The 14,706-nt window shown below is 37.4% G+C and overlaps 1 protein-coding gene across 5 annotated transcripts in view; it reads left to right on the top strand.

The window, feature by feature from the left end:
* Positions 1–14,706, top strand: part of ARHGAP21 (Rho GTPase activating protein 21) — a 132,904-nt gene that overhangs the window by 35,837 nt on the left and 82,361 nt on the right. For all 5 annotated transcript variants that reach the window (XM_045535038.1, XM_045535032.1, XM_045535009.1 and 2 more), the window contains exon 3: positions 14,221–14,400. In XM_045535038.1, coding sequence (XP_045390994.1) covers positions 14,221–14,400 — 180 coding nt within the window. The remainder of the gene's footprint in view (positions 1–14,220; positions 14,401–14,706) is intronic.

Here is a 14,706-nt window from a genome sequence, read left to right as displayed (position 1 = left end):
AATCAATTTACAAACTTTAATTCATTTAACCTTCATAGCAAGCATATGAAGTAGGTACTGTCATTATCCTCATATTAAAGATGGAGAACCAAGGCACAGATGTGTTAAGGAACTTGCCTGTGATACACAGCCAGTAAATCAGGATCCAGACCCAGGCAATCTGGCTCCAGAGTCTGTGCTCTTTCCCCAGACATGCCATCTCCCAGTGTTACCAAAAAAAAGAATGAAGCCAGATGACAGTCATAACCATAATAGTCCAACAATTCAACTATATATTAATAAAAGAGGAAACAAAACACATGGGTGCAGCCATTCAAATCCTGTCTTGTTTTTTCTTAGCAAGTGACATTGTAAGACGGTGTTGCATCACCATGAAAATGTCTGGCCCTAGAATAAAGAATAAAATCTTACCTTAAACAACTGGTATTACTAATAGTAGTGGTGATAAGATTGAAAAAAAATTACAAAATGCTTTCAGAGTGTCCATGGGAGTTAGGGCTGATAATCTTAAAATGCTTTCTTATGTTTTATCATAAATTATTCCTAGAATATACTAGGAACCTAACTACATTCTATTGAAAGTATTAATAATCACAAAAAATAGTTTGGGACTTATATATTTATTGTCTCTACAGGCATTCCTTTATAATGTTCTGGCATTTTGCTTTTGTGACAACCCTGTCTCTTTTTCTCCTCTGGAGAACATTTAGACTTTGTACTTTTTTACCTATGGAAGTTTTTTAAAAAAAATCTTTGTTGAAGTATAATTTACCAACTATAAAATTTACTCATTGTAAGTATATATTTCAATGGTTTGTAGCAAATTTATAAAGTTGTGAAACTTTCTTCCCAGTCTTTAAGAACACGTCCATTGTTCCAGTTTGGAATGCCAGTTTGCATTCCTTTATGTGAGATTTTTTTTTATCACCTTTGCTGTTTCATGATGTTTTCCCCTTACACTTTCTCTTACCCCTCTTTTAGTTTGCTTTGTCTAGTTGTTAAATCTGATTTTTATGGAGTTAGTTTTTATCCTTTATTTTGGTTTCTTTTAACCTTGAGTTATTCAATCAAATGACCTTGTTATGAAGTCTTTTAAGGGAGTCAAGTGACAGTTCTTAGTCCACAGGAATGTAACTGCTATTATTCCAGTCACTTCTTGGCTTCTTGCACTCTGATGCTGTTGTTACATGAATCAGTGTCACAGTGGGGAATGAGATGTGTGTTAGAAGGGTAGGTATTAGGGGTCTTCTTAAGTGCAGAAATCTGTGAGTGCTGGTCCCTCACTGCGTGTGCCTATAGTTTGCCCTCGTTATAAAATCCAACAGATCAAAGGCACTGTGGGTAATAGGAGGAGGGAAGAAGGCACATATGTATATTTCTTTTCATCATCTCTTTCTTTGAAGGCCCATAGAAATGTAACCTTTTAGGAAACTAGCAGGGCTTCAATGTGGTGTTCTGGGCAGCTGGAATGCTTAAGACAACCGAGCTATGTCACATTCAGAATCTTAATTCATTTGCAGAGAGCAAAAAAGAAACTGCTTATTCTTCATCTCATCTTTATCCCCCGTTTGCATAAGGAGCTCAGTAAAATAAGACAAAGCAGGTTCAATTCAGAACCTTGAATGATGAAACCATGATCCAAGAGACTTACCTGTATGATTTAAAAAAAAAAAACAACTTAAATATACTTGGGAGCTGTCAGGCCAAGTCGTAATATTACACTAGAAATAAATTTAATATACGTATAATTTTTAAAATGTTAGACAATAAATTAGATCAATGAACAGTTGGATTACAGAATAGAAGAGATGATGAAAAATAATATGACATAGAGAAAATATTCTAGTCTCAGATTCAGAAAACCATGTTTTAAATTCTTACCCTTATACAAGCTAGCTGCAATCTTGGATAAATCGTTTAGCAAATCTGGACTCGTTTTCCTTCTGTGTAATATGAAAGGGTCCACTTATTTAGATTAAATGTTAAAGATTCTCTTATGCTTTAAAATTATATGATGAATTGGCAAATAACACATGAAAGATGTTCATTACCACTAGCCATTAATTTGTGTTTCCCATTATCCATAGGGTATAAATACAATAAGATATCACTACACACCTATCATAATGGCTAAAATAAAAAATAGTGGCAATACCAAATGTTGTCAAGGATGTGGAGAAACTGGATCACCTATACATTGCTGGTGGGCATGTAAAATCATACCACCACTCCAGAAAATGGTTTGGCAGCTTCTTATAAAATTAAACATGGAGTTATTATATGCTATGGTCTGAATGTTCATGTCCTCCCAAAATTCATGTGTTGAAATCTTAACCCCCAAAGTGATGGTTTTAGGAGGTGGGGCCTTTGGGAGGTGATTAGGTTACAAGGTTGGAACCTGATGAATTTGTGCTGTTATAAAAGAAGCCCCAGATTGCTACCACCATGTGAGGACATGGCACAGAAGTGCCCTCTATGAGGAACTGGCCCCTCCCCAAGCCTGAATCTTGCCAGTGCCTTGACCTTGGACTTCTCAGCCTCTAGAACTGTGAGAAATAAATTTCAGTCATTTATAAGCCACCTAGTCTGTGGTTTTTTTTGTTACAGCACCCTGAATGTACTACAACAACATATGACCCAGCAATTGTACTCTTGGACATTTATTCAAGAGAAATGGAAACTGTGTTCACACACAGTCTTGTACATGAGTGATGATAGCACATTTGTTCGTAATAGCCAAATGCTGGAAACAACTTAGATACCCTTTAACAGGTTACTGGTTAAACAAACTGTGGTACATCCATACTCAGCAATAAAAAGGGACAAACTCTTGTTATGTGCAACAACCTGGATGAATCTCCAGAAAATTATTCTGAGTGAAAAAAGCCAATCCCAAGTGGTTATTAACTGTATGATTCTGTTTATGTAACATTGTTGAAATGACAAAATGATGGAAATATAGAACAGATTAGTGATTGCCATAGGGCCTGGTCAAAGAGTGGAGGGAAAGAGTGGGTGTAGTTATGAAAGGGCAATAGGAGAGATCTTTGTGGTGATGGAACTGTTTTGTTTTATTTATTCATTCATTCATTCATTCACTCACTCATTCATTATCATTTATTTTTTGAGACAGAGTCTTGCTCTGTTGCCCAGGCTAGAGTACAGTGGTGTCATAATAGCTCACAGCAACCTTATACTCCTGGGCTCAACTGGTCCTCCTGCCTCAGCCTCCTGAGTAGCTGGAACTACAGGTGTGCAACACCATGCTGGTCTAATTTTTCTATTTTTTGTAGAGACAGGGCCTTGCTCTTTCTCAGGCTAGTCTTGAACTCCTGACCTCAAGCAATCCTCCTGCTTTGGCTTTCCAGAGTGCTAGGATTATAGGCGGGAGTGCTTCCGGCCAGGACTGTTTTATAGCTTGACTGGTGGTAGATATCCAAACCTACGTAAGAGATAAAACTGCGTAGAACTAAACACACTCTCTCTCTCTCTTTCTCTCTCTTCTCTCTCTCTCTGTCACACACACACATACACACACACACGCAGAAACACACACACGAGCACATAAAAGTAAAACCGGGGGTGAATAAGATAAGTGGGTTGTATCTATGTCAATATCCAGGTTGTGGTATTGTACTATAGTTTTCCAGGATGTTACTGTTGAGGAAAACTGCATAGAGATCACATGGGATCCCTCTGTACTGTTTCTTACAACTGCTTGTGAATCTATTATTATTAATATGTCAAAATGAGACACTTCATTTAAAAAGCAAACTAAAATTTTACAGTTTTTATTTTATTCATCCTTGCATTTACTCTATGTGGAGCAGTGTTGAATACATAGTAGGTTCTCAGTAAATACTCTCTCTTCGTTCATTCAATAAATGAGTATCAGTGAGTGAGAGCATGAGCTGCATGTATGAAATGAACTCTCACTGGGTCACAGAAGGAGTATCCAGTCCCTATTTACAGCTTCACGAATTTATGTGGGTAATTAAGCCAAAATAACACTTACCCTACAAACTCTGCCTAGTCGTAGGCTCACCTTTGTAGTCACTTGGGACTCAGCTTGAGTGAGTCCCGTGTTGATGTTTGGTGTTTTGCTCTCTGCAAATCCTAGAAGTGGGGGATGAACGCCAGTGTATTTACAATAAATTAGTTTCAAATATACAAAGTCTCCATAGATGGCTTCAGAGTCTTTGTCCACTCAGAGAGCTAATAAAAGGGAGGAAAAAGTTAACCGTTCACCTAAGATCCAGTTTCTTATACTATTGATTGCTAACCCAGTTTTTTTCCAGAGCTCCATTATTTGCTTTAATGCATCTTTCTAATTCCCATCTTACAAGTATGTTAAAATATTGGAAAATATTGTGATTTAAACAGCTATCAGGATTTGAGAATAAATAGATTTCAAAAGAGAATTAGAGAAGGTGGTATATTTCATGGCACTTGCAAGGAAGGAACAAGGAGCTAATACTTATTAAATGTTTATATATTCAGCTCTTCATGTGTGTTTCTCATTTAATACACATTGATTCTTGGAGAGAAATTATTTTATTCTTAATGATGAGAAAAATGAGGCTTAAGGAGATGAAGTAGTTGTCCATTATTCTACAACTAGCAAATGGCAGAGCCAGAGTTAGTGCCTGATTCAGCTGACTTCAAATCCTGTGTTCTTAACCCCAGTGCTAAACTGGAAATTAAAATGCTGAGTCAGATAAAAAGATAGAATCAGCATGGAATCTTGTATTCTTAAAGAGTGAGAGTAGAGGGGAAACCATGATTAACAAATTGTTTTTTACAATGTTAAATTCTAGGGAATCACTTTACTTTTTATATTTATATTTGATACATGAGCAAGAGAGTATGTGTAATACATGTTGACATTATATGATATAATAAAATGAACCCTTTGGAACTCTCCACAGATCTCAGCTGTAGCACCAGCAATGCTGTTAAATCACGTGTGTGTTTTTCCCAGATCTTAGCCCCATGCTTTTCTCATTCACACACTTCTGCCTCCCCAGGAACACCATTTTCTTGAGTTTCATGGTAATTGTTCCATTGCTGTTTTTTTTTTTATTTGTTTGTTTAAATATCTTTATTGAGGTATGGTTGACATATAATCACCTGTTCATATATAAACTGTATGGTTTAATAAGTTTTTACACATCTGGGCATCTGTGAAAACATCACCACAATCAAGGTAATGAACATAATCAACACCCTCCCCCCCAATTTTTTTGTGCCGTATAATCTCCCTCTACCCACCCAATGCAACCCCTAATCTCTTTTCAGTCAGTATAGATTAGTTTTTAAATTTTTCTAGGATTTTATATAATGGATTGGAATGGAATCATGCAGTATGACTCTTTTTGTCTAGATTCTTTAGCTCAGCATAATTAACATATTGCTACATATATCAGTAGTTCATTTCATTTTATTGCTAAGTAGTATTCTATTATTTGGATATCCCAGTTTATATATTCATCTGTTGATGAAATATTTGAGATGTTTTCTGGTTTATGGCTATAACAAAGTTGCTATGAACATTTAGGTATAAGTCTTTGTATGGGCACATGCTTTCAATTTCTCCTGGGTAGAATGGCTGTGTTATATGGCAGGTATATATTGAACTTTTAAACTGTCAGACTGTTTTTCAAAATGTTTGTACTATTTTCATTCTCATTAGCAGCATCTGAGCGTTCTAGTTGCTGGAACTCCTGGCCAGCACTTTGTGTGGTTAGTCTATAATTTTAGCCCTTCTAATAGGTGTGCAGTGGTATCTCATTGTGCTTTTAGTTTGCATTTCCATATTGACTGATGGTATTGAGCATCTCTTCATGTGCTTATTTGCCATCCACATAGCTTCTTTTGTAAAGTGTGTGTAAGTCTTCTGCCCATTTTTTCATTGTTTTTTCCTTAATTGAATTTTGAGAGTTTTTAAAATATATTCTAGATACAAGTCCTTTTATAAGATATGTGATTTGCAAATATATTCTCTCATTCTGTGGCTCACCTTTTCATTCTCTAAAGTGTCTTTCAAAAAGCAGAGGGTCTTAATTTTGATGAAGTCCCATTTATCTTTTTTTTGTTGTTGTTGTTAAATAGATTATGTTCTTTGGTGTCATATTTAAGAAATCTTGGCCTAACCTAAGTTCGTAAAATTTTTCTTCTGTGTTTTATTCCAGTTGTTTTATAGTTTTAGGTTTTATATTTAGGTCTATGATCATTTGAGTTAATTTTTGTTTGTGATATGAGGTATGGATTAAAGTTCTTTTCTTTTTCATTCTAATGGGTAGGCAGTTGTTCCAGGAGTATTTGTGTTTACATGTATTTGTACAATATTGACATATGCTCACATATCTCTTGGGTGAATACCCAGGAGTAGAATGGCTGCCTCATATGGTCATGGGTCTGTAGCTGGACTCTGGATTCTATTCTATGAATCTCTCTCTTGATGCTAACATCTTACTGTGTTGATTACTGTAGCTATACAAGTCTTAAAAACCAACTTTGTAAATATACCAACTTTGTTCTTTTTCAAAGTTGTTTTGGCTATTTTAGGTTCTTTGCATTTTTTTTTATGCATCACATATATTTATTTTTATTTCAGAATGTTACAGGGGGACAGATGTTTTGGCTACATGAATTGCTTTTGTACAGTTCGAGTCGAAGTTACAAGTGTGCTGATCACCACATAGTGTGCATTGTACCTGTTAGGTATGATTTTACCCATTCCCTCCACCCCGCTCCCACCTGCTTGATTTCTGTTGAGTTTTACTTCCATATGTGCACGAGTATTGATTGATGAGTTCCAGTTTAATAGTGAGTACATGTGTTTGTTTTACCATTCTTGTGATACTTCACTTAGAAGAATGGTCTCCAGTTCCATCCAGGTTGTTGCAAAAGGTATTAATTCATTTTTTATGACTGAGTAGTACTCCACGGTATACATATACCACATTTTATTAATCCACTCATGAATTGATGGTCACTGGGGTTAATTACACATCTTTGCAATTGTGAATTGTGCTGCAATAAACATTCAAGTGCAAGTGTCTTTTCTATACAATGACTTTTTTTTTCCTTTGGGTAAATATCCAATAGTGGGATTGCTGGATCAAATGGTAGGTCTACTTTTTGTTCTTTGAGGTATCTCCATAATACTTTCCATAGAGGTTGTACTAGTTTGCATTCCCACCAACAGTGTGTAAGTGTTCCTTTCTCTCCACATTCACACCAGCATCTGTTGTTTTGGGACTTTTTGATAAATGCCATTCTCATTGGAGTTAAGTGATATCTCATTGTGGTTTTGATTTACATTTCCCTGATGATTAGAGATGTTGAGCATTTTTTAATATATTTGTTAGCCATTAGTCTATCTTCTTTTGAAAAACTTCTCTTCATGTCTTTTGCCCACTTTTTTAATTGGGTGGCTTGATTTTTTTTCTCTTGCTGATTTGCTTGAGTTTTTTGTAGATTCTGGTTATTAGCCCTTTGTCAGATATATAGCTTGTGAATATTTCTTCCATTCTGTAGGTTGTCTATTTGCTCTATTGATTGTTTCCTTGCCTGTGCAGAAGCTTTTTAATTTAATGAAGTGCCATTTATTAATTTTTGTTGTTGCTGTGATTGCCTTTGGGGTTGTCTTCATAAATTCTTTGCCTAGGCCAGTATCTAGAAGTGTTTTTCCAACATTTTCCTTTAGAATTCTTAAAGTTTCATGCCTTAGGTTTAAGTCTGTTATCGATCTTGAGTTAATTTTTGTGGATGGTGAGAGGTATGGATCCTGTTTCAATCTTCTATATGTAGCTATCCAATTTTCCCAGCACTATTTATTGAATAGGGATTCTTTCCCCCAATGTATGTTTTTGTCTGCCTTGTCAAAGATCAGATGGCAATATGAGGAAGATTTCATATCTGGGCTCTCTGTTCTTATCCATTGGTCTGTGTCTCTGTTTTTGTGCCAGTACCATGCTGTTTTGGTTACTACAGCATTGTAGTATAGCTTGAAGTCTGGGAAACTGATGCCTCCTGATGTGTTCTTTTTGCTTGAGGTTGCTTTGGCTATTTGGGTTCTTTTCTGGTTCCATACGAAGCATAGAATTATTTTTCCTAGATCGGCAAAAATGGCGTTGGTATTTTAATGGAGATAGCATTAAATCTGTAAATCACTTTGGGTAGTATAGACATTTTAACAATGTTGATTCTGCTGATCCATGAATATGATATATTTTTCCAATTTGTTTACTTCTCTACAATTTCCTTCCTCAGTGATTCATAGTTCTCCTTGTCTCGAGGTCTTTCACCTCCTTGGTTAAATATATTCCTAGGTATTTTAGTTTGTTTGTTGCCATTGTGAAAGTATTGAGTCTTTGATTTGATTCTCAGCTTGACTATTGTTGGCATATATGAATGCTACTGATTTGTGTATAATGATTTTGTAACTTGAGACTTTGCTGAATTTATTTATCAGTCTCTTGGCGGAATCTTAGGGTTTTCTAGATAAAAGATCATATCATCAGCAAAGAGCGATAGTTTGACCTCTTCTTTCCCCATTTGGATAACCTTGATTTCCTTCTCTGGCCTGATTGCTCTGGGTAGGACTTGCTCTGGCTAGGACTTCTAGCACTATGTCGAATAAAAGTGTGACAGTGGGCAACCTTGTCTAGTTCCAGGTCTAAGTGGAAATGCTTTCAATTTTTCCCCATTCAGTGTGATGCTGGCTGTTGGTTTGTCATATATGGCTTTTAGAACTTTGAAGTCTGTTCCATCTGTGCCTACTTTCTTAAGAGTTCTAATCATAAAAGAGTGCTGACTTTTGTCAAATGCTTTTTCTGCATCTATTGAGAGGATCATATGGTCTTTGTTTTTAATTCTGTTTATGTGGTGAGTCACATTTATGGATTTATGTATGTTGAACCATCCTTGCATCGCTGGGATGAAGCCCACTTGGTTATGTTGGTGTTTTTTTTTTTTTTTTATGTGCAGCTGAATTTGGTTTGCTAGAATTTTATTGAGAATTTTAGCATATATATTCATAAGGGATATTGGTCTGTAGTTTTCTTTTTTTGTTGTATCTTTTCCTGGCTTTGGTATCAAGGTGATATTGGCTTTGTAGAATGAGTTGGGGAGGATTCTTTCCTTCTCAATGTTATGAAATAATTTCTGCAGTATGGGTACCAATTCTTCTTTGTAGGTCTGGTAAAATTCAGGGGTGAAGCCATCTGTTCCGGGACTTTTTCTTTTTGTTGTTGGAAGATTTTTTTTATTGCTGCTTCAATTTTTGTTACTCGATATTAGGCTGTTCAGGAGTTCTGTTTCTTCCTGACTGAGCCTAGGGAGGTTATGTGTTTCCAATAATTTCTACTTTTTAAAATTTTTTTGAGGCATATTTTATGGCTTAAGTTGTGATCAGTCTTAGAGGATGTTCCATGTGCTGATCAGAAGAATATATATATTCAGTGGCTTTTGGGTGGAATGTTCTGTAGATGTCTATTGTGCCCATTTGTTCTAGAGTTCCATTTAAGTCCATTGTTTCTGTGTTTATTTTCTGCTTGGAGAATCTGTCCAGTTCTGTCAGTGGGGTGTTGAAGTCCCCAGCTATTATGATGCTGTTGTTTATCACTTTGTTTAGATCCAGTACGATTTGCTTTATGAATCTGGGCACACATGTGTTAGGTACATAAATATTTAAGATTATTATGTCTTCTTATTGACTTGCTCCCTTTACTATTATGTAATGGCCATCTTTGTCTTTCTTTACCATTGTTGAATTGAAGTCTGTGTTATCTGTTATGTGAATGGCTACACTAGCTTTCTTTTGCTTTCAATTTGCATGGAATATTGTTTTCTATCTCTTCACCCTGAGTCTGAATGAGTCCTTGTGGGTTAATGTGTTTCCTGGAGACAGTGGATACTTAGCTGGTATTTTTTTTTTTATCCATTCAGCCAGCCTGTGTCTCTTGAGTGGGGAATTCAAGCCATTCCCATTTATTGAAATAATTGATAAGTGGGGTGGAGTTCTGTTCATCCTGTTGAGTAGAACTTTATTGTTTTTTTACCACTTGAACCAATATGGTATATGGGCTCTGAGCTTTAGCTTTTGGGTGGTTTAACACTGGAGAGTGTATATTGTGCTGATCGATGTATAATCCAGATTTGAGTACTTCCTGCAGGGCAGGTCTTGTCCTGACAAATTCCCTCAGAGTTTGCTTATCTGAGAAAGTATTTCTCCCTCACATAGGAAACTTAGTTTTTTGAGGTATAAAATTCTAGACTGGCCATTATTGTATTTGAGAAGATTGAGAGTGGGGCCACAGTTCCTTCTGGTTTATAAAGGTCTCAGTTGAGAAGTATGCAGTTAGTCTGGGTTTTTCTTTGTAAGTTACCTGATGTTTTTGCCTTATGGCTCCTAGGAGTTCCTCCTTCCTGTTAACTTTGGCCTGTATGATGGCTACGTGTTGTTGTGATTGCCTCTTTGGGATGAATCTCCCAGTAGTCCTTTGAGCTTCTTGTACCTGGATGTCTAAATTTCTAGCAAGACTAGGGAAGTTTTCCTCAATTATTCCCTCAAATAGGTTTTCCAACCCTTGTGTATTTTCTTTTTCATTCTCAGGGATGCCTGTGATTCTTGTGTTAGACCTCCTTACATAATCCCATATATCTTGTAGGCTTTGTTTGTTCCTCTTAATTCTCTGTTCTTTGTCTTTGACTGACTTGTTTAATTGAAAGGTGTTGTCTTCAAGCTCTGAGATTCTTTTTTCTGTATGATCTAGCCTATTATTAAGGCTTTCCACTGTGTTTTGTATTTCCTTGAATGAATTTTTCATTTTCAGAAGTTCTGTTTGATTTTTTTTTAATAATTTGATTTCTTTAGTGAATTTTTCATTCATTTACTGTATTGTTTTTGTGGTTTCTTTGTGTTGGGTTTCTGTTTTCTCTAGCATTTTATGGAACTTCTTTATGATCCATATTCAAAATTCTTTATCGGTAATTTCAATATTTTCGTTTTGATGGCAGTCATTTGTCAGGAGTTACTGTTTTCTTTTGTGGGAGTCCTTTTGTTCTGATTTTTCATATTTCCAGAGTTCTTTTGCTGATTTCTTCTCATCTGACCTCTCAATTGAGACCTGGGGGTGCTAGGCCTGGCTCGTGGGCCCCTCTCTGGGTCCCTGAAGATCAATCCGTGATCGTGCTAGGGAGAGGGGGGTCCTGAGTTGCCTAAGAGGTGAGGTGTTCGAGCAGGTTTGGTGAACTTTTAGGGTTACCTCTGACCCTCTGTCTTCACCTGTTCCCAACAGTGTTAGTGTTGTCTCTGCTCTCTGTGGTGAGTTCAGCCAGGAACGTGTACCCGCTGTAGAGAAGTAGTGATTCATGAGCTTCTTGATTCAGAATACTCTCGCAGTTGCAGTGGGTGCGGGAGGGGCTGCAGCTACCAGTCCGCCCAAGCTCAAATTACTTTCTCTTGATTCCCAGTGGACGTGCAGAGGAGGAACCCTATAGGTGTAAGAAAGCCAGCACTCTGGTCTCTCGTGGCACTCTCCCGTTGGGTGTCTATAACACCCGACATTCGCTGGTTTACCCCACTGTTCCGAATTAGCTGTGGTGCCTGGTCTCATGGAGGGTGGAAGCTCCTTCAGTATACTTTGTGTCCTGCTCTTCCCCAAGGGTACCTAGGTGGCGGAGGGCAAGACCCTTACCCTTTTGATGGGCTCCAAGCCTCTCTGGGTTTGATCTGCGCCTTTATCTTCTCCTCGCTATCTTATTCTTTCTCAGCTTTGCAGGTTTTCTCTGTGGGGTCCCCAGATGTCTCTGTTGCTTCTCTTTCGGATCCACACCTGAGCTGTGACTCTTCTCCGGGCTCCTCAGTCCAATATTCTACCTTCCTGCTGGGCCAGTCTGACAAGCAGTGTCTCTGGTCGGCCACCTTGCTCCTCCCTCGGTTCTTTGCATTTTAAAGTGGATTTTAGAAACAGCATGGTAACTTCTACACAAAAATCTGGCATGTTGATTGTGATTGCATTGAATCTATAGATCAATTTGGGGAAAGTTAATATTAACAATACTGAGTCATCTTAACCATTCACATGGTATATCTCTCCATTTATTTAGACATCCATTAGTATCTCTCAACAGTGTTTTGGAGTTTCAGTTTATAGATCTTGCAAATTTTGGGGGCTCAGTTATCCCTAGATATTTCATATTTTTAATTACCATTTTAAATGGTATTTTTAAAAGTTATTAATTCTAATTGCTTGTTGCTAATATGTAGATTTTTTGTATATTGCCTATTACTTCCACCCATATTCCATTGACTAGAATCTCAGTCATGCGGCCACCCCTATTGCAGGTTTGGCTGGGAATGTTACTATCTGTCTTTCCACCTTCCTAGGAAGCAGATTGTTGTGGAGGAATGGATAGACTCACTGGTGGAAGATAATAAAAGATAAAATAGAATCAACAATATTTAAGTATTTGCCATTTGATAAAGGTGACATTTCAGAAATGCTGGGGTGAACTTGGAGATTAAGGAGATGTCTGGACTAGAAATAAATTTAGGAGTTATCTGCACATAGATGTTATTTAATGCATGAGACTGAACGAAATCACCAAGAGACAGAGTGTAGCTGGACAAGTCCATGGACTTGGCCCTGTGTACTTCCAAGTTCCGAAATTTAGCAGATGAAGAAGCAGCAAAGGAGCCTAAGAAAAAGTAGCCTGTGAGTTGGGAGAAAAATCAGCGTGAGAAGTCAAGCGGAGAAAAATTTTCAAGGTGGACGTGATCCCTGTGCCAATAAAGTACACATGAGATGAGAACTGAGGCCTGACCATTCATTTTAACAATGTGGAAGCCATTGATGAGCTTGATGAGCAATTTCAGGGAATTAATTATGAACGTAGAAGCCTGATTTAAGGGGATGCAAGAGAAAACTCGAAGAAAAGAATTGGAGAAAGTATAGATAACTTTTAAGGCATTTTGCTCTAAAGAGAAATAGACAAATTAGGTGGTAGCTGGAGAGGAGTATGTGATCAAGAGAGAGTTTTGTTGTTAAGAATAAAGAAATTACAAAATGTGTGTATGCTGATGGGAATAATAAAGTAAAAGGAAAATAGATGATGTGAAAGAGAGGGGAGAATTGCTGGAACCGTATCTTTGAGTAGTGAGAGAGGATGGGACCTGGTACTCCAGTAGTTGGGGCCGTAGGAGAACCGACAGCTCAGTCATCAGAATAGGAGGGAAGACAGAGAAGGCGGGCACGTTGCAGGTCGGTGGGTAGATATGGCAGGCGATTCAGTTCTCATTTTATTGCTTCCGTTTTCTCGGTGTAATAGCAAATAGGGTCATCAGCTGCAGGTGAAGATGGGGGAGGAGCGGTGAAATAGTCATCTAGGACAAATGGACCAGAGAGAAATGCACTGTCAGTGATTGCCAACACTGAAGGCTTGCTCTCTTGAGATTAGTGGTCATGAACTTCAAGTGAAAACAGTCAGCTTAGTTTTTGTTTTCCTCCACCCATGTTCACCTACATAGGTGCAGGCCCAGAGTAGCAATGTTGATTTATCCAGGGTTAGGTTTTGTCAGGCGACTTTGAAGAAGTGAGAGAGGGTAAAGGAGTGAGTTGAAAGAGTAACAGGTGGTGGTCGTAAGTGGAGTCTCTGATTGGAGATTGTAGAGGGATTTCAGTCATGACCAGGCAAAAGCTGAGAGTGGAGGAGAAGGAGGTCAAAGAAATGCAAGGCCAGGGCATTGGGAGGATTGTTTGTGGATACTGAACTTGTGCGCAGAAGCTGACGGCCTTTTCTGTTATTTTCTAATGTTGTTTGTTGCTGTTGGACTATCTGATAAAGTTTGGGCTTCTTTCTTAGTGAGGATTTTGTCTTTTCTTTCATAGTTTCTGTTTCTTAGTCCCTTAGTGCTCTACACAATTTCCTTGGTGTTATCTCTCATTCCTTTTATTGTGTTTTAATTTTAGTAGTTATATTTCTATTTTCTGAGTGTTCTTTCTTGCTTCTGATTATTTTATAGCATCATCATTTGCCAGAAAAAAATTGTTAGTTTTTGACAGTTACATGATTTGTTGGAATACGTGTAATTCATGTGCCAGAATATGGCTCATATCTGCACTCAGGTATTACATTTTTACATATAATTCTTGCTGAATGAGAAAGTATGTTGTGTTATGTAGCTAACTTCTAAATATCTTTTTACTTTAGGTCTCAAAAAATAAAGATGGAAAAGAACAAAGTGAAACTGTATCACCGTCCGAAGATGAAACATTCGCCTGGCCAGGTCCCAAAACAGTTCTGTTGAAAAGAACATCTCAAGGCTTTGGTTTTACATTAAGGCATTTTATTGTTTATCCCCCAGAGTCTGCAATTCAATTTTCATATAAGGTAAGAGAAATAATTAAAGTAACTGGAAAATAACACAAGGCCATTCCTATCTTCTTCCCATCTTGCTCCCGCTCTTCCCTCCTGCCTTTTTTCTATCTTAAAAGAATTGTGTTACATTTGCATGTTATATTCTTTTTCTTTTCCTAGAATAAAAACTTTAATCTGGCCGGGCATGCTGGCTCAGCCCTGTAATCCCCGAGGTGGGAGGAGTTTGAGACCAGCCTGTCTCCACAAAGCATTAAAAAATTAAAATATTAAGGAAAAAAATCTTTAGTCTTCTCTGAAAGAGTATAGTGATTCTAAACT

The sequence above is a fragment of the Lemur catta genome, chromosome 1 (genome assembly GCF_020740605.2).
Source record: "Lemur catta isolate mLemCat1 chromosome 1, mLemCat1.pri, whole genome shotgun sequence".
Classification (NCBI taxonomy): Eukaryota; Metazoa; Chordata; class Mammalia; order Primates; family Lemuridae; genus Lemur; species Lemur catta.
This window is presented reverse-complemented; position numbering and strand designations above follow the sequence as displayed.